We start from the raw sequence: 19,483 nt of genomic DNA, 5'->3' as shown, positions 1-19,483 counted from the left end.
AAGAGCACCAATAAAACACTATAGAATCTCTATTGTAGGTGTTAAAACATGTATTTTCTTTAAAAAAGTTTCCGACGTATTAAAACAACTTCAACAGTGATAAAGTAGGCTTTATTTCAATTATTTGAATTCAGTTATTCAACACCAATTTTTACAGTACCTAAATCTACTAAGACCTACCTCTTTTGGACCGTGCCATCTGCTTTACCAAGTAATTTCCCAAATTATGAAATGTATGATTTTCCTCTTTAAAAATAAATTGTTGGAATTATTTATGAAAATGGTAGTGTTAGACCCAGTCCATACCTTTTAGAAATATATTACAACTACGCACAGCACAGTTCATGCGATAGGCAGTGTCTAAAAAAAAAATCAGTAACTAACTTCCAAAAACATTTAAATATCTACGGTATTTAAACACAGTGTATTCTAGTTTCTCATAAGAAAAGTTAAGCTGTAAACATTTTTACCTTTAGTTCATGCCTTGTTTGCTAGGTAACATGGACATTTTGTTGTTCTGCTTTTTAATCTACAACCACTGGTGAGATAAGTCTGTTTCCCAAAATATTACAATCCATGAATAAAGCACAAGTCTATTATATAACCATGTGATACAAATACAGAAAATGAACTACTGTATTCAAAAACATAAAAGTAAAATTTCTAAAACAGTCCATAGCTGTTAGAGCTGATGTTTTCAGAAAACAGACCAACATTGTTACATTAAAAATGTTCAAAATAAGGCCTCTGAAATAAATACTTTCATTCTTTAAAAAAAAATATAATAAAAATGTACATCACATGGTCAATGTAGGTATAAAAATCACTAAGTTAAACCATTCTGGATGATGTATCTGAAGTAAAATGGCCCAGATTTTGTTTCTGCCGACGTCCTCTGTTGTTTTTAGGGCATTTTCTGTTTAGATAAGAAAAAAAGGAGAAAGAAGTAGAAAAGATGTTTGTACATATGACACGTAAAATTTAAATGAGCAATCATAAATTGACTTTATGTTGTATACAATATAAGAAAGAGTACCTCAGCTGTGCTGACTAGGGGAATATTTATGCTGTTTGGTACCAGACTGACGCCTAAGTCACCTGTGGGAATCAAGATGTCCCTGAAGGGAGGGTTGCTTGAATCTGAGACTGGGAACAGCAAGGGATTAGGTTTTTCAACCTTGATCCTGCATAACACCTACTGCTCAACTAAGTATCCTGGCATTACTTTTTTGCACCTGAAATTCAGCACATGGTAGGACTGTTGCTGGATCAAGTCCAGGGAACCAGATTCTTCATTCATCCTTTGCAGTATGTGACTTTCAAGTGCCTTGCTACTTACTGGCACTTAAAACGCAGAGCCCACCTTGCAGAATTTCTGTGAGAGACTCAGACTTCCTATTTTTGAGGCATGGTTATAAAACTAAGAAAGAATTTATGAACGCCAGCAATTCTGAGTGGACATGGACTTAGTACTTCAGAGAATGAGCAGTGCAAAGCAGAGCAATTCTGACCTTTGTATGCGAGCTGTTGAGGAGGACTCCTATGAAAAAGGAGACTGCCTGACCTGCAACAGCAGGGTATTGGCTAAAAAAGGATGATCTTAATTCCATGGGATAAACATGTCTTTTATATGTGCAGGAAGCATTAGATTTGTTCAAGTATACCTGTTCAAATACACAAGAGAGATAGGGAATTCTGCACAAACAGGATTATCTAGGAGATGGTGCACAGGATAATATCCAGGAGGGTTTTGAGTATCTCCAGAGAAGGAGACTCCACAAGCACTCAGGACAATTTGCTCCAGCGCTCAATTACCCTGAGAGTCAAGAAGTTTATTTCCTCAAATTGAAGTGGAACTTCCTGTGCGGCACCACTGAAGAGACCCTGGTCTTGTTCTCTTGACACCTTCCTTTAAGATATTTATAAATGCTGATCAGATCTCCTCTCAGCCTTCTCTTCTCTAGGCATAACAGGCCCAGCTCTTTCAGCCTCTCCTCACATGAGAGATGCTCCAGTCCCCTCATCACCTTTGTAGCCCTCTCATGGACTCTTTCTCACAGTTCCATGTCTCTCCTGTACTGGGAAGCCCAGAACTGGACACAGCACTCCAGATGTGGTCTCACCAACATTGAGTAGAGAAGTAGGATCATCTCCCTTGAGCTGCTGGCAGTGCTCTTCCTAATGCACACCAGGATACCATTGGCCTTCTTGGCCACAAGGGCACACCACTGGCTCACGGTTAACTTCTCTGCAGAGCTTCTCTCCATGAGCTTCTTCTCATGGTTAACATGTTCTTCTCTGCAGAGCTGCTTTCCAGCAGGTCAACGCCCAGCTTGTACTGGTTCATGGGGTTATTCCTCCGCAGGTGCAGGTCCTGGCACCTGCCTTTGCTGAACTTTGGGAGGTTCCTCTTGCCAAACTCTCTGGTCTGTCCAAGTCGATTCATATTCATTCATATTGAGTGTCACTGAGCTTGGAACCGTGTGCACTAATGCAGTAGCAGAAAATCCTATGAGCCTACAAGTGGAACTTAAAAAGTGAGGGAAGAAAAGGAAGATTTGAGGAGGTAGATGTAAACTGTGGCACTGATGCCCAAATGCAGGATAGAAATGCTTCCTCCATATCCTCGAAGTTTTCCTTTGAGAACTTTACAAATGTCTAGTTCAATGGGATGGAAGTGGAGAACCTTATCTTCTATAAGATGTTATCAATGCTTGAATTTAGCTGACCTTTAATTATAGCTACAAGGCTGATCTGTTCTGCTAGGTATTTAGTTTGGTGATTCAGGGTGATCACTGGTAGTTTGTGAATTTAAATTCATGTATGTTGTGTAATATAAACTGGCAATATGATTTTGCATAAACATTCTACTCAGCCATTAGGTATATTTGGTTTGGATATTTCTAAATATATGCTAAAGCACATAAGACTTCAGGAAGATCAAATATTTAAGTACATAAAGGATATGTATACATACAATATGTAATATTACACTGGCTTTTCATTTACGTACCTTGTTATACACATTACGATGGCAACTATAATGGCAATCTGTACAGCTCCAATTATTGCTGCAATAAGGACATGTGTAAGCTTTTGTCTACTTGGGACAACGTAAAGAATGCTAAAGTCTGTCTTTTCACAGTGCTGTCCAGTATATCCTGATTCACACCTGAAAAGAAAATGAATATTTCATGTAATATATATTTTGACAACAGTTTAGTCATTTTTCAGGTAAATATAGAGTCCAGTATGTGGGACAAAGAGCTCTGTAACCAATGAAAATGTGAAAGATCAAGACTTAAATGTAAGGTTTGGAGAACATTACAATGACAGTAGGAAACGTTCATCAGTGACATCACTGCTATATCAGCAACTCAGAAGGTACTACTTTCTGAAGTCTAAAATGAAACTTAAAAAGCATAACTATAGAAAAGAGCTCTTCTGAGATCCTGTCTGTTCTATGAATGAGCAAAGCAGTGGAGATGGCAGCTGAAATAATCATTGGGAAGGCGGACGTGTGGCAGGGCCTGGATTTGAAAATAGCTTGGATTCCTGTGTCAGAGAAGAAACAATGGATATGCTCCACTTTTCTGCATAAGGTATTAGTAGCACTCACTGAAAGTCTTCATGACTCTGATTTGGTGCAAGAATATGTCGGGTAAATTTTATGAAGAATAAAGAAACTAAATGAACAAGTAGGCGAACTAAATGAAATAATAAAATATATTCATAAAACTCAACTGGAATATTGATAAAAGTGAGGAATGAAAAGGTGGAAAAGAATCCTTGAAAAGTGATAAAAAAACAGAACATGCTTTTTCAAGCGTCAGCCTTCAGAAAAATGGAATCCTGTGAAACCTACCGAACAAGACTAGCACCAAACCCCACTCTGCCCTGTCCACAAAACCAAGTTTTCTTCATTTTTCTCTTTCCTAAGCAGTAATTAACCAAAATCAATGAGACTTTCAGGCCAAATGTGCTTCACGGAGATCAGGTTTTTGTCCTTGCCAACTGCATAGGAAAATCATGAACACTCAAACCTGGATAGCTAACTTACTTAAATGAATCCCGCAGTTCCCTCAAGGAAAACAGAGCTACCTTGAAGGAGGTACTAATAGGAGGGAACCCGAAAGCACAAAACTGCTTCAGTGAGAGTTCATGGAAGAATCCATAGAAATTTGCTAAGGATGGTCAAAAAATGGTAGGAGGCAGAACAGTAGTATCTTTCCCGAGCAAACCAGAAGCTATTTCAATGGGAAACCCAACAGAAGCTCTTCCTGAGCAGTCATGTACATTGAATGCAAGAAGGGCTAGTGGTGAGGACACCAATGCTCTGGAACAATTTTCAAGGGAAAGAAAAAAAAAAGAGAGGTTGCAACACAACAAGGAAAAGCAAGACCCAAGCAACCCAAGACACTGAGCTGGAGTCTGCACAATCAAAGGCCACAGCTTACAATCCTCCAAGCTGTCTAAATTTTTAATCTCTTCTCACCAGTTTGGGCAAAGAGATGAAAAACTTCAGTTTTCATTTTGAAGTATGAGCCTGTAACTGTTCATTTTAAAGTAAACGTGTGTTGTACAGTTATCCTTTAAAATGATAAGTTTGTTGTATAGCTATCTTTTAAAACAGATTGATGTGAATTTATCCTTAAGGATGACTGACTCATATAACTGGCTGCTAGTTCTGAATTAGTTGGAGACAAATTAAGTACGTGCAGGCAGAGAAACAATCCTATTTTAAAGAGGATCAAATAAGTCTGTATGCAACACAGAATCAGTCTCATCTATCCATAAGCTTGGTAAAGCAAGACAGGAACTAATTCTGTTTGTAGAAACAAAATAATTGCTCCAGAGACCTTTCTATGACTGCTAATGCAACTCTTAATCTCCCCTTGCATTCAAGGAAGAAGTGTAGGGGTTTACATGTTCAAAGTCTTATGACTATCTTCTTAACCATCAGATTCTGTATTTATATTTATATTCCGTAAATATCTATACCAAAGACATTTTGGGTTCCGATAGGAATCAAGTTCCGATAAGAGCAGGGTTATTAAAGAAAAAAACAAATTTGCTGTTAGTGGACTTGGTATTCACTGTGAAAAGAAGCAAGATGTGCTAGCAAGAAAAAGGAAGAGGATGGGGCACACTGCTCATCATTCAAAAAGTAATAATAATAAGGAGGATCTATCGCTCGCAAAGAGGACTGAATTCTCACTTGCTGCTTTACTTTTATTTTCTTTGAAGAAGATAACAAGAGTCAATGTGAGAACTGCTTTACAGCACAGGAGGCAAAACAAAACAAAACAGAGGAAGCACAAATAGTTCAAGGTATTGCCCCAGAAACACTAGTATGATAGGAAATTATTTCTGAAGAATATTGAGAGGAGATTCAGGAGTGCAGATTTCTTGCAAATAAGAGATGCTGGGATGGAAATACTAGGCACCATTTTAAGTTACCTGCTAAAACAACATTAAAAAAAAATCTTGTGCATAAATATAAAGCATGATAAACAGAGGACAGCATGGCTTTACCAAAGCATGCTATTCAGTCAATTGATTGACTTAGCATAATGAAGCTATAGATTTATTTGCAAGGAAGTAAATTTACTGTGTCTTCTTGATGCAGCCTTCTGTAAAGACAGGACAGAAGGGGGATGCACCAAGCAACAGTCCATATTCCAGCTGTACAAAAGTTGCTAAGCTAAATACCATGCAACTTACTGCAAAACCTTGCTCCCTTCCACTTGCTCTCAGTTCTGCAGGTTGCTGGGCAGTGAACAAGACTCAGTGGCCAGCTGCTGGTGAAAGTCAGAATTTGCACTGGGCAAACTGCACTTTCTGCAGTTCTGCCACTCATTTAGTACATCACTTACATCACTACCAGAAAAGGAGGACCAAATTAAAAAAGGTACCTGCTAGATGCATTAAGAATGCAAAGTACTTAAATAGAAATAATCTGCCATTGGCATTTATTCATTATATTTTCCTTGTCAGAGAAAGATATTTTTTTTCTTTAGTAGAAGTATTTGATATAAATCATTTTGATCCCCAAATAACTCAATGCTACAGTAAGAAACATATGCATATAGATATGAGACTATGAGTATTTAAATATCTCCAAAAATCCAAAGGAGATTTAAGACTTGGAGGTCAAGAACAAGCAGTCAGAAATTCTTGCCTAGAACCAAGTGAGATTTATTGTGATGGGTCCAGGCTGACTTACTGTTCAGGCTTAAATAACCAAAGGCTTAAATAAACAAAAACATACACAGGCCACATTCCCATTCACCTTGACTCCCTGCAGCAGTCCTAGGACTCTCCTGCTCCTCTTTTTTCCCAGGTTCTCAAAGATATTTTATTATCTTTCTCTATTCACCGACGTACTCAGGCTTGTGAGCCATCAGGTTTTATGCTTTTCTTATGGACAGTTATCTGTGTCTGGGAGTCTGAGCCCTTCCTAGAAGTGCTACCAGCCTCATGACTGCCCACAACACAGGACACAGTTTCTGCTTAGCAATACACAAACCACTACATTCTATGATTATGTTTAAAGAGCATTTTGATAAAGTTTTACAATCAGTTCAAGAATACTCCATGGGCATTCAGGACTTACCGGCAGGAAGCCTTCTGAGTGGAATAAATGAATTCACATTTTCCATGTATACAGTAGCCATTGAAACTTTCTGAACAAGGTATGTGATTTCCAATGTAAATGTCTTCTCTTTGATCACTGGCATCTTAAAAAGAAATATGCATAAATAATTGTAAGATCTTAAAGAATTGAAGATATTTAAAAACTTGTAGTGGAGAAAGGAATATATAATAATAAAAAAAAGGCATAAGCATGAAGCTTCAGAGATGCCTACAGAGAGTTGTTAGGATGTATTGCAATGAAAACATTCCTCGGAGATATCTAAATATGTTTTTGTCAGTTTTGTTGAAAAGTATTTATGACACAGAACCAATCCAATGATGAACAGAAGTTTTGTGAGCGGTACTGTGGCAAGAAGCTAATATATAGAGACATAAAGGTCTGCCCAGCATTTTAGCAGAGTAAAACAACCTGAAGGGAAGAAAGAGGTAAACTACATTTGCTGATTCTGGGCAGAGGACAACATAATAAAACCCTGACCTGACTGATCTAACCAGTCACAATAACTGAATTCAAACACATGAAAATAGTTGCATTGCAGAAACATTCTGATGGAAACTTACAACTATTGAAGTGGGCCTAAGAGATTAATTATTTTGGCAGACAGCCCCCCATGCTCCAAGATCTTTTGTATAATTGCCACATTACGAAAACTAACAAAAGTTTTGTACATTTTCAACCATACTTTCCCCTATTCTGTAACAAAGTCATAACACAGAAGTTTGCATTTGGTTCTAAAATTCTCTGAAGTGCAGAGATCCAAAAATATGAATGCAATACTGCATTTGTGGAATTATGTTCATTTTCATGGCATGAGACTACAACACCACAAATAAAAGATGATAATGAACTGCAGGTGAAGAGGAAAAGGTGACCGTAGAGAAGAAACCACTTGTACAACTGCAGTTATTTGAAATAACACCAGAAAGGAAAGAGAATGTCTTATTCAGTAAAAACAAAAAAAGGTCTGTTGCTGTTTTAGGTTTTCCCTGAACATTTTCTATTATCTTTCCTAATTTGTTCCAAGAAAAATCCATATTTTAAATGTTAGAGCTTATAGAGATCAGGAAAGCTTGAACTTTGTTCAAATTATGCATCAAAAATACAAAAGACTTGCTATATTGGAAGAATATTGCCCAGTGCTAACACACATGTTAAAAATTCCCCTAATGGAATAAACTATGTTATTTCCCCTGGGAGAAATACAGGAACGTAGTCAGGGAATGCAGAGATGCAACAAGGAAAGCTAAGGCGCGGTTGGAACGCAATCTGGCAAGGGACGTTAAAAATAACAACAAAAACTTCTTCAAATATATTAACAGCAAAAGGAAGATCAGGGAAAATGTGGGTCTGCTGGCGAATGGGATGGGCACTCTGGTTACGAATAACACAGAAAAAGCAGAGTTGCTGAATGCCTTCTTTGCATCAGTGTTTACCAAGGGCGGCCCATTAGAGCCCCAGGCCCTAGGGACAAGACAAGAAGCTGGTGGAGATGAAGACTTGCTCTGGGTAGAGGAAGAGTGGGTCAGAGAGCACCTAAGGAAACTCGATATCCACAGATCCATGGGCCCTGATGGGATGCACCCCAGAGTGCGGCGTGAGCTGGCAGATGCCATAGCTAAGCCGCTCTCCATCATCTTTGAAAGATCCTGGAGAACGGGGGAAGTGCCGGAGGATGGGAAGAAGGTCAATGTCACACCACTCTTCAAAAAAGGCAAGAAGGAGGACCCAGGCAACTACAGGCCAGTCAGCCTCACCACCATTCCCGGAAAAGTGATGGAATGGTTCATACTGGCTGTTGTCTCCAGGCACATGGAGGACAAGAAGGTGCTCAAGAGTAGTCAGCATGGATTCACCAAGGGGAAATCTTGCTTGACTAATCTGATAGCCTTCTATGATGGAACGACCGGCTGGATAGATGAGGGGAGAGCGGTGGATGTCGTCTATCTCAACTTCACCAAGGCTTTTGTCACTGTCCCTCACAACATTCCCCTGGGCAAGCTCTGGAAGCGTGGGATAGATGAGTGCACAGTGAGGTGGATTAGGAACTGGCTGGATGACAGAGTTCAGAGGGTGGTGATCAGCGGTGCAGAGTCTAGTTGGAGGCCTGTAGCTAGCGGGGTCCCCCAGGGGTCAGTCCTTGGTCCAGTCCTGTTCAATTTATTCATCAATGACCTGGATGAAGGCACAGAGTGCTCCCTCAGCAAGTTTGCTGATGATACCAAACTGGGAGGAGTAGCCGATACCCCAGAGGGCTGCGCTGCCATCCAGAGGAACCTGGACAGACTGGACAACTGGTGGGCGATGAAAAACCTCATGCAATTCAACAAGGCCAAGTGCAAGGCCCTGCACATGGGGAGGAATAACCCCAGACACCAGTACAGGCTGGGGACTGACCTTCTGGAGAGCAGCTCTCCAAAGAAAGACCTGGGTGTCATGGTGGACGACAAGTTGACCATGAGGCAGCAGTGTGCCCTCGTGGCCAAGAAGGCCAATGGGATCCTGGGCTGCATTAAGAAGAGCATCTCTAGCAGGTCGAGGGAGGTGATCCTGCCCCTCTACTCAGCCCTGGTGAGGCCACATCTGGAGTATTGTGTCCAGTTCTGGGCTTACAGTACAAGAGGGATGTGGAGCTGCTGGAGAGAGTGCAGTGCAGGGCTACAGGGATGGTCAGGGGCCTGGAACATCTGCCCTATGAGGAGAGGCTGAGGGAGCTGGGCCTGTTCAGCCTGGAGAAGAGAAGGCTGAGAGGGCATCTAATCAGTGTCTATAAGTACCTCAAGGGAGGGAGTGCAGAGGATGGTGCTGGTCTCTTTTCAGTGGTGGCCACTGACAGAACTAGAGGTAATGGCCACAAACTGAAGCACCAAAAGTTCCACAGGAACTTAAGGAAATTTTTTTAACAGTGAGGGTGACATAGCACTGGAACAGGCTGCCCAGAGAGGTTGTGGGGTCTCCTTCTCTGGAGATCTTCAAAACCCGCTTGGATGCAGTCCTGTGCCACGTGCTCTAGGTGACCCTGTGTGTGCAGGGGGGTTGGACTAGATGACCTCTAGAGGTCCCTTCCAACCTTAAGCATTCTATGATTCTATGATTCTATGATTTGATGTTTAAGATGAGAAAACTGAAGATTGGTCACCCCAAACCTGATATCTCTCTTCTCCTCCAAGCAGTTAACTACGGTCATATTCAGTTTCAGTTCAAAACCACATGAAATTACTAGCCTGTCTAGCTATAGGTACATCATCTATGCTTTTAATATATATACTAATATAGTGTGTGGCCTAATGAAAGACACAGCCCCTGTGAAGAGGGACATGTAGCCACAGCCACCTAAAGCAGAACCAAAATTTAGTATTAAACAAAGAGTGGCTGTTAAATGCAGAAGATTCCTAGACATTCACTCATCTATTGATGAGAATCAATTTTTAATCTGAAAGGCTGGCCAGACTGCTTCAGAACTTCAAAGTGAAAGATTTTACTGGTGCAGGAGACTTGAAATAGTAATGGAATATAAAGGTACAGATATTTCTTCAAAAGAATGAGGCAGACACAGAATGTGAAACCCTGATGCTCATCACGATGAAAGAAAAACAGCATGTCAGCTGAATAGGGAAGAGACCTTTCTGGTGCAATTTTTGGTAGGTACTCATACTACAGGGAGAAGAAGACTCATACTGTAGGGAAAAGGAGACTGTCGCCGTATTCAGTGAATAGGTTTCAACACAGACTTTTGCAAAAGCAAACAGAGAAGTGTGAACTGCTATTTCATCCTGGAAGAAGTCATTTAAATTAGCAAATTCTCACTGATCTGAATAAACAAACACAAAAACCCTAACCTTTTGTATGTAAGACATTCTACTTTAACTTACAGCAGTTGCCTAATTTGAGTCTGCATGCACCTCTGAGTGCACAAGCAATACACATTAATAACAATAACAACATATACTGCATTCTCAACTAACTAGATTTCAAGGGCAATTTCTATGCAACAAAGTAAAGGTTTTAACTTCTTTGGAAGAGGAACCAAAAGTGGTGACCAGAGCTAACCAGAGAAGATGCTCCTCTTTGTAAGAGAAGAGGAAGAAAGGTTAGCAGCTATGGAAATGTGCTCTTGGCTTTGAGTGCTATCGTTCTTCTTTAAGAAAGACAGAAGTGTTTTGTCCGGGGCAGCAACACTGAATGACAGCAATAAAATGCAGAAAGGGGTGTGTTCTGAGAATGACACATATGAGGTACTAACAAGTAAAATAACTAAACAGAAATTGAAGCTCTAATTTCATTTACGCTAAGGATTCATCTAAGACATTTCAACCAGCACAATTTAGCATGCTCATTTCTATAGAAAATTTTAAAAAATCTAACAGAGTCTGCCAATTGTTTCTTAAGTAGTCAGAAAACACTAGCCACAGGGGCTTGTGTCACTTCAGCAGGAATGTAGTGGCTTGGTGGCAGTAAAGGCATTGTCACAGCCACTGGGCAAACTGAACTCCTATGAAAGATAAACAGAGGGGTGAGCAGCTGAGCAGTGTAGAGGACAGCAAGCAAAGTCACAAATCTCCCTCTTGCTTGCCTTGTAAGGAAAGTGCTGTAAAAATGAATCGGTTCTTTCTGCCTGCCTTGGTTAGAGAAATCAAAGTTACAGGGCAGATGAGAAGGCACCTATGTGCTCTATTTTGTCATTTTGTCAAACTGCAACCTGATACCATGAGGTCAGTACAATATACAATACCTTTCACCTCTGGCCGATACTGCATTCCATCGTCTTTCTTTCCAACTGCATTTGTGTCATCTGTTTCTGGATGATAAATACATGCATGGACAGCTATCAGGAAAGGCTTATTTCCATACCACTACATATATGTTATTGAAAAGTTAGAGAAGCACTTCAAAGTATTTTAATTACAGCACAACTGGTCACATTACTCCTCCTGCACAAGCAGGTCTGTATGGGCTGTAACACCAGCATCTACAGCCTTCAGGGGCACATTTCAAGGTGCCAGAATTTTCCCTTGGAATATGGCACTAGATCATTTTAGTAACAGTCTGTTTTGGTTTTGCAACAGTCAAGGTTGCAGCTTTTAGATGTAACCAGCAAAGAAATGCTGGAAAGATACTACTCCTAAATTCAGTTCACCTTGACTTGACTGAATTCAAGACCCCAAAACTAAACACCCATGTACAGAATTAACAATATATATGGGTGGAATCAAACTGTTTCAGTGGATCATTTTAAAGTTGGAAAAGGACTTGCACTAATACTTGCACTCTTGAGCCCCATATTTACTTACATGGAGAATATATTGTATGGCCTACATCAGCAATGGTGTATATTTTCCACATACTAGTATTCCTTTTTCTCTCCTACTTCTTACTACCCCCTCATATAAGACCTGGTGTGCTATTGCTTATATTCTCTTAAGACCTTTTGCTGTTTTTCCAGATAACAGTAGCCAGAAAATGCTCAAACAAACAGGCCACATCTGAATCATTCTGTCAAATTCAGGAACTGAAAAGCCTCCCTAAGTGAGAAAACAAAATATAGGCAGAGAATCCTAATTGGAAATGGAAAAGAAAAAGGCTCCACTGAGTCTTTTGTGCCAGAATCGTTTATAAAAAAAAAGTTTATATGTTTAGATATTTATAAAAAATAAAATAAAATTAAACCTACCTGAGCAGTGTCCAAGATGTCTTATGTCAATCTGTTCTTGTCTCAGACACGATGCTTCTCTAACAAAGCATGGATTGTTATAAGAACTTCCATCAGAAGCACACACAGGATTAAAACTGTATCCACTGCAATCTATATTACATACACACCTGTTAATTAAAGCACACAACAAAACAAGTTTGACATTCAAAAAAAAAAATAAGGTCTCATATACTAATGCCATCATCCTTTACACTGGAAAAAACCATTTTACATGTAGATACAGAAGAATTCATTGATATCTCAGATGTCCAGACAGAACTTACAGAACCATAGTATGTGCTTCAGTGTGCTTTTTAATAATTTACTGACATTTCTAACAGTTTTACTATGATATGAGTCTCTTTGATTAGCACCTGAAAATTATAACATATTACTAGGAAGGTGTATCACATTAATAAAACATTTATTGTGTTGTTTATTATCAAGTGTGAACAAAACCATATATTCTACTTTTCTAGGGGGTCAAGCTCTCAAGCTCTCTGAAAGTGAAAAAAAAGAAAAGGAACTCCCATTTCTGTTAAGTAGTACAAAGTCTTTTTTTTTTCTAGAGGTTGAACAGAATCAATATGCTCAATCAACTGGGATATTTTAACTTTGAAAGTTGTATTTTCACTTTGAAAGTTAACCATAGGTCTATTTTATAGTATTGAAAACAGGATTGTGCAATCTGAATCATTTCATATTGCATAAAATTAACATTTCTGTCATTTCAGACACAATGTTTTCCATATTGTTTGTAATTAGGGACCAAAAAATGAAAGGGGGAGCAAAAGAAAAAAAAAAACAGCTCTCTCCTAGGGGGTTCCTAACAACCCAAAGGTAGGTCAGTCAGAGACTTAATTATGACAGATCACCATTTGATTAAATACTTTTGTTACTCCAGATATATATGCAAATAATACATGCAAATAACCATTTAAAAGGCCCACAGTAGAGCAGTTTTGCACACACATTGATACAAACTGCTGAGCACTATCATCACTGTACGACCATTTGCTTACTAGCACTGTTACTTCATCTTAGCACAATGCAAACATTGCTGCATGTGCATGCCCATGCTTGTCAATTTGAGCACATTTCTTTCTTTTTCCAGACAGTTTCCATGTCCAAGCAGCTCTATCTGTCATCATTCAAGGTCCACATATCGTAATTATTATTTTTGTAATTCCAGTGACTTTTGAAAATATTTCTTTCTTTCTTATGGTGTCAGTTGACAGTCCCTAGTCAAAATGACTTGAAAGACTTTGATTTTACATTGTCACCCTTTGTCATGATCACATGTAGTAAGTAACATCAAATATTTACTTGTTTAGCCAGTTGAAAATTTCTGACTATGTTACACAAGCTACCGTTTCCTTAACTCTAACCGTCTAGCTTATGTACAAAAAAATCTCTTTATTACTTAAAATTTTGCATACAAATGTAGGAAAAAAAAACAACATAAAATCTTGTGACATTCCTGTGATGACTAAAACAGTTTGAAGTAACTGAAGCACACAAATACAATGGTTTACAGTTGCTTTGTCTTGCTCCAGTAGAGCCGAACTGGTGTTTGTCACAGGTGAGAGAGAAATGACAGCCTGAATGTGCTGATGGTTACCAGCACACCAAGTCTCTTAACTCATTTGACAGATCCTGACTAGCTGGTAGACCTATGTATTTCTGTTCAGATTTCTGTAAGGGTTACAGGAACGCTAATCCCTGGTGAGGTCCTTGCTGTCAAGATAGACCTCAACCTGCTGACAGGCCACATGGTATAATAGTTGCCAGTATTATAATGCAGTACACTGACACAACACACTCCTGTTGGAGGATCCCCCTTAATAGAGAACCACAGAATGGCTGAGGTTGGAAGGGACCTTTTGAGCTCATCCAGCCTAACCCCTCCCGTTGAGGCAGAATCACCTAGAGCACACTGCTCAGCACCATGCCCCATCAGGTTTTGAATGTCTCTGAGAATAAAGACCACAGCCTCTCTTAACAAATTTGCTTCAGTGCTCAGTCAACCTCTGACAAACTCACCTGTAGAACTGCTTATGCTAACTTGTATGTAGGCCTGCTGGACTGTTTATGCTAACCTGCATGGAAGCTTATTAAGCTGTAACTTTTGTGAACTCTCATCCAAGTGTTTTCGACCTTGAAAAGAACCCTCTGGCCAAGTTCTGGCCCCACCAGACGTTACCGCTCACAAAGAAAATGCAAGTTATCATGATTTGCTGATTTGGCTCTATAACAGTTGGACCCTCTTGCTGTGACTCTGGAGCCCTCACTTAGGGGTGGAGGCACCGCGTAAGACCTTCCAAGTGCCGGGAAGGTTCTCCAAATCCTCGCTCAAACAGGGACTCCCCAGCAATTGAGGATCTGGATGATGGTAACATATTTAGGCAATTGGTGACGTATCTTTTTCTTAGTCACTATTCTCTTTCTTGTACAGTAATGGTTAGGCGCATTACCTTGCTTATTTTATCTGTTGCTAAAACCAAGCGTATAGTAAGGTTATTGTTTTGTTAAATGTATTGCCTTAATATTAATAGTGAAACAAGACCATTCTTTCCCTTGGTGCCTGGTTCTTTCCGTTGCCCACCTCCCACCCTGCCCCGTCAAATGGCAAAACAACCTCATAGTAAAAAAAAAAAATAATCATATGTTCAGACAGCATTTTCTGTGTTTCAGTTTGTGCCTGTTGTTTCTCATCTTATTACTAGCACCACTAAAAAGTCCCTTCACCTTTACACCCTCCTCCCTTCAGATATTAAAACGCATTGATAAGATCCATACTCAGTCTTTTCTTCTTCAGACTGAAGAGTCACAGCTCTCTTAGCCTCTCCTTGAGAGATGCTCACGGAATCACAGGATCTCAGAATAACAGACTTGTTGAGATTGGAAAGGACCTCTGCAGACCATCTAGTCTACTCCCCCTGCTCAAGCAAGGTTAGCTCAAGCATTTATTACATCCAGGCAGGTTTTGAATATCTACAAGGAAGGAGCCTCTACAACCTCTCTGGGCAACCTGTTCCAGTGCTCTGTCATACTAAAGAAGTTTTTCCTCATGTTCAGATGGAACTTCCAGTTTGTGTCCCTTGCCTCTCATCCTACAAACCACTGAGAAGAGTCTAGTCCCATCCTCTTGACATCCTCCCTTCATTTTTAGTGGTGGCCAACGATAAGACAAGACGTAATGGCCACAAACTGCAGCACAGAAAGTTCAGTCTAGACATTAGATACACACAGTGATAAAATCTTCTGTGCCACGTGCTCTAGGTGATCCTGCGTGTGCAGGGGGGTTGGACTAGATGACCTCTAGAGGTCCCTTCCAACCTTAAGCGTTCTATGATTCTATGATTCTAGGTCGAATAGATCCAGTTCTCTCAGCTTCTCTTCAGATCCTCTCCTACTCATCTTCATAGCTCTCCACTGGACTCTCTCCTGTAGTTCCATGTCCCTCTTGTACTGGAGAGACCAGAACTGGACACAGTGCTCCAGATGCAGCCTCACCAGGGCTGAGTAGAGAGGGAGGCAATGCTCCTCCTAATGCATGCCAGGATACCATTGGCTTTCTTGGCCACATGGGCACATTGCTGACTTATGGTTAACTTGTTGCCCACCAGGACACCCAAGTCCTTCTGTAGAGAGTTGATTTCCAGCAGGTCAACCCCCAGCCTGTACTGGCTCCAGTACCTTAAGCATCTTAGCAGACCTTCACTGGACTTGCTCCCATAGCTCTTTCTCTCATACTGCACTTGAATAGGCTGAGATCTTTGGGTCCAATAAACAGTATCAGTATTCTACTTGTGGGAATACTTTCTGTCATGGTGAAACACTATGGGGGAAACAGTAAACCTTCTCCTCCTCCCTCAGGGTGTTACCAAAATTCATAACTAGCCCATATCATATGTAGCAAGTAACAGACCTCTGCCTGAGAACTCAAAAGTTTGATTTTGGGCATTCAAGAGTGAAGAAAGTTCACAAAATGATTCACTTCTTGTGCCTAAGTGACTGGAGCTACTAGAAAGAAATTCTGAAGGCAGCCCTACCTCTCACAGGAGCCAGCGCTTAAGCAGTTGATGTGTTTTTGGCCACCTTGGCAGGAGACAATTATGAGACAAGAGCAAAGAAATGTGGGTAGTACTGCTCTCAGTAGAAAACATGAAACAAAAAATGTTTTTAAATGTTCAATATTTGTGAAGGAAGGTAGAACATTGGGAAAGTGAATTTTGCTGGGGTGTACATCAAAAAATTAAAAGCGGCATTTGACTTCCTGAGAGAGTACAGGCTCACGGCCACAAAATGAAACAAAAAAGGAGCTCAAGAAAGTGTTGGAAGACCCCGCAAGTGAACTCAATAGTAAATATTAAAAAACATGACAGAAAATCCATGACGATTAGGAGACTGAAGCATCTGAACTGAGCAGAGGCTGAGAGAGCTGGGGCTGTTATGCCTACAGAAGAGAAGACTGAGAGGAGATCTTTTCAGTGTTTATAAATAAGTTTAGGGAGGGTGTTAAAAGAATGTGACCAGAGTCTTCAGTGCTGCCCAGCGATAGGAAAAGAGGCAATGGCCACAAACTGAAGCACCAGAAGTTCCACATGAATTTGAGGAAATAAACTTCTTGGCTATGAGGGTAACCAAGCCCCAGAAAAGGTTGCACAGAGAGGCTCTGGAGATCTTCAAAACCCACTTGGATGCGACCCTGTGCCATGTGCTCTAGGTAATCCTGCTTGTGCAAGGCGCGTTGGAGTAGATGATCTCCAAAGGTCCCTTCCAACCTCAATGATTCTATGATTCTGTGAATGAAAAATCCTTCCATATCTTTCTTGTATAATTAAACAGGCATAATTAAACAAATCTAATGATTCCCGCACATATAAAATGTTCATCTCATGGAATTAAGGTCATTCCTGAACACAATGCTGTCTAACATATTTAGGTGACTCTGCTTGTGCAAGCGGGGTTAAACTAGATGATCTCCAAAAGTCCCTTCCAACCTTAATCATTCTGTGAGTCTCTGATCCTTTAAAATAGGTAACAGTGGAAAACCTAATATATCATATACGAACAAAGGTTAGGTAAAGGTTTGAATACAGATAAAAAAGATATTTTGAATAGAATTTACCACTACTATTCTTCTCATATTTAATATATATTAAAACAGTATTCTGCATTTGTTGAGACAAAACTGCATTTTTGATTCTAACTATAGAATTTTCTTTATATTCTTTATATAAAAGATCAAGATATACTTCATCTCTGATCATCAGTAGAAATAAAAATGAGGTGTGCTTTATCAGTGAGTTGTCTGATGTCAGCAGGCAAATGCACACTGAAATTACAATGTTGCAAAATGAGCAATGTTGCACAATAAGCAAGTAATATAACCGTATGTATTATGCAGCAATATTTGTAATAATTGAAATGTCTAGCTATAAAATCTCAGTTCTCACGTGAGGAATTCACTCCTTATAATCTCTTTTAAAATGTTGTTTTGACCTGTCAGTATGTTTTTTTTTAATGTTAAAGAGTGGTTTGAATGGCTGGAACAATCCATGGAGATGATAGCATATATTGCTGTTAGTCATACGTAGCTACATCTGATTTGTTTCCTTGCTATAAGCAGATGAGGAACGAGAATATGGGACAACCACAGCTGAAATGATCACTCACCCTGCAGAGCAGTTAGAAACATCGCTTGAACAGCATGTGGGAAATTTCATAGGCAAGAAGGACACAAGCTTCAGCTGTTTCTCAAGCAAATGCAACTCTGACTAGTATGTTTATTCCTTAAGAGTATCTCCACCAGGGAAACAGTAAGGATTCCACCAGGGAAACAGTAAGGATTTTGGGAATGGAGAATTATTTGGGGAAAGAAAACCCCACATTTTGCCAAACTTCACAGAGAAAAGCAACAAACTTTCTGAAAGCTTCCAAAACAAAAATGGTAGAACATTTTTAAACTTAATTGTATTTTTCTCCTCAGCTCAAATATTTTTGCTTTTTGGACTAACTTCAAGCAGCAATTATCTAAATGCAGAGCGGTCTATGTATAAATTACTAAGTGAGGCTGACCTGGAGCTGACAAAAATAGATATAAGCACAGCATCCAAAAGCTCCTCTGTTTCCCTGTTGCCTTTTGAAGGCAGCAGGCTTGCTTCAGGCTTGCCAAAGCCAAGCTATGTTGGGCACATCAATCACCACTTTCCAATACAAATAAATATATTGGAACAGTTTAGAATAAGGTCTCTATAACTTGCATTCTCCCAGCTGCTTTGCTGCTGCCTTTTGTATATATTTGACAAACCTAAACCTACCAGGTTCCCCACCAAAAAGAAAGAAAAAATTACCAACTAACCTTCTGGCTGATATATGGCTGCCCAGTGAACCTCTCAGAGGGAAAAGTAATGGTCTCTTAAGTAAAAATCACTTAAGAGAAGCTTATATTAAGGAACTCTTGTAGGTACTTGATGCTTATTAGCAAAAAGAACTGAAAGTGTTCTCCATTTTTTGCCTTAAAAGCTTGGTTGATAAAAAAAGTTACACAGGGATAAAAGAAGTCGGAGCACCACAAGAACTTTCTCATGATAACCCTTCTATTCATTTTAATCAAAAGGCTTGAGGCAGCTAGTTTATTCTCCAAGTTGATGTCTTGTTAGAGAGGATTGTAGCTTAGTGTTCTCAATACACCTCTTCTCTCTCTTAGTTCTCCCAAGTCAGTAGGACTCATTCACATACTTGTAGGATGTACTAAGCTCTATAGAAATAAACTTATTTTTTATTACTTATATCATCACACCATTGGTTCCTCAAGAAAGAAGGCACCAATTTGCTTTTCAGAATCAAACAGAAGTTTAATTTCCTCTGATAAATATTTTAGAAGTTGCATACATAGTGCTCATTAATGTAAAAGTAAATGCAAAACATTACTTAAATACAAAAACATTTGAATTTTGGGTAAGAAAAGGTAATATAATTAGAACAAAGATCGATTTTAGGTGTGTTTAATTATTAAACACACCTTAGTGCACTGATCATTTATAAAGGGCAGCTAGGTGTAGCAAAGAAAGCCTGCTTAGTAAAACGATGTGGCGTATCTGAAATGACCTCAGGCTGTAAGAACACTT

The 19,483-nt window shown here is 39.6% G+C and overlaps 1 protein-coding gene across 1 annotated transcript in view; it reads right to left on the bottom strand.

The window, feature by feature from the left end:
- Positions 1-89: 89 nt before the first annotated feature.
- TMEFF1 (transmembrane protein with EGF like and two follistatin like domains 1) overlaps positions 90-19,483 on the bottom strand; it is a 99,297-nt gene continuing 79,903 nt past the window's right edge. Inside the window, exons 6-10 of the mRNA XM_088531363.1 lie at positions 12,327-12,475; positions 11,388-11,453; positions 6,617-6,740; positions 3,014-3,172; positions 90-916 (exon numbers count right to left, since the gene is read on the bottom strand). Of these exons, the coding sequence (XP_088387489.1) occupies positions 832-916; positions 3,014-3,172; positions 6,617-6,740; positions 11,388-11,453; positions 12,327-12,475 (583 nt within the window). The 3' untranslated portion in view covers positions 90-831. The remainder of the gene's footprint in view (positions 917-3,013; positions 3,173-6,616; positions 6,741-11,387; positions 11,454-12,326; positions 12,476-19,483) is intronic.

The sequence above is a fragment of the Tinamus guttatus genome, unplaced genomic scaffold (assembly GCF_059628265.1).
Source record: "Tinamus guttatus ecotype Peru unplaced genomic scaffold, ASM5962826v1 Tinamus_guttatus_pri_ptg000409l, whole genome shotgun sequence".
Classification (NCBI taxonomy): Eukaryota; Metazoa; Chordata; class Aves; order Tinamiformes; family Tinamidae; genus Tinamus; species Tinamus guttatus.
Note: the sequence above shows the minus strand (reverse complement) of the source record. Positions and strands in the feature narration are given on the sequence as shown.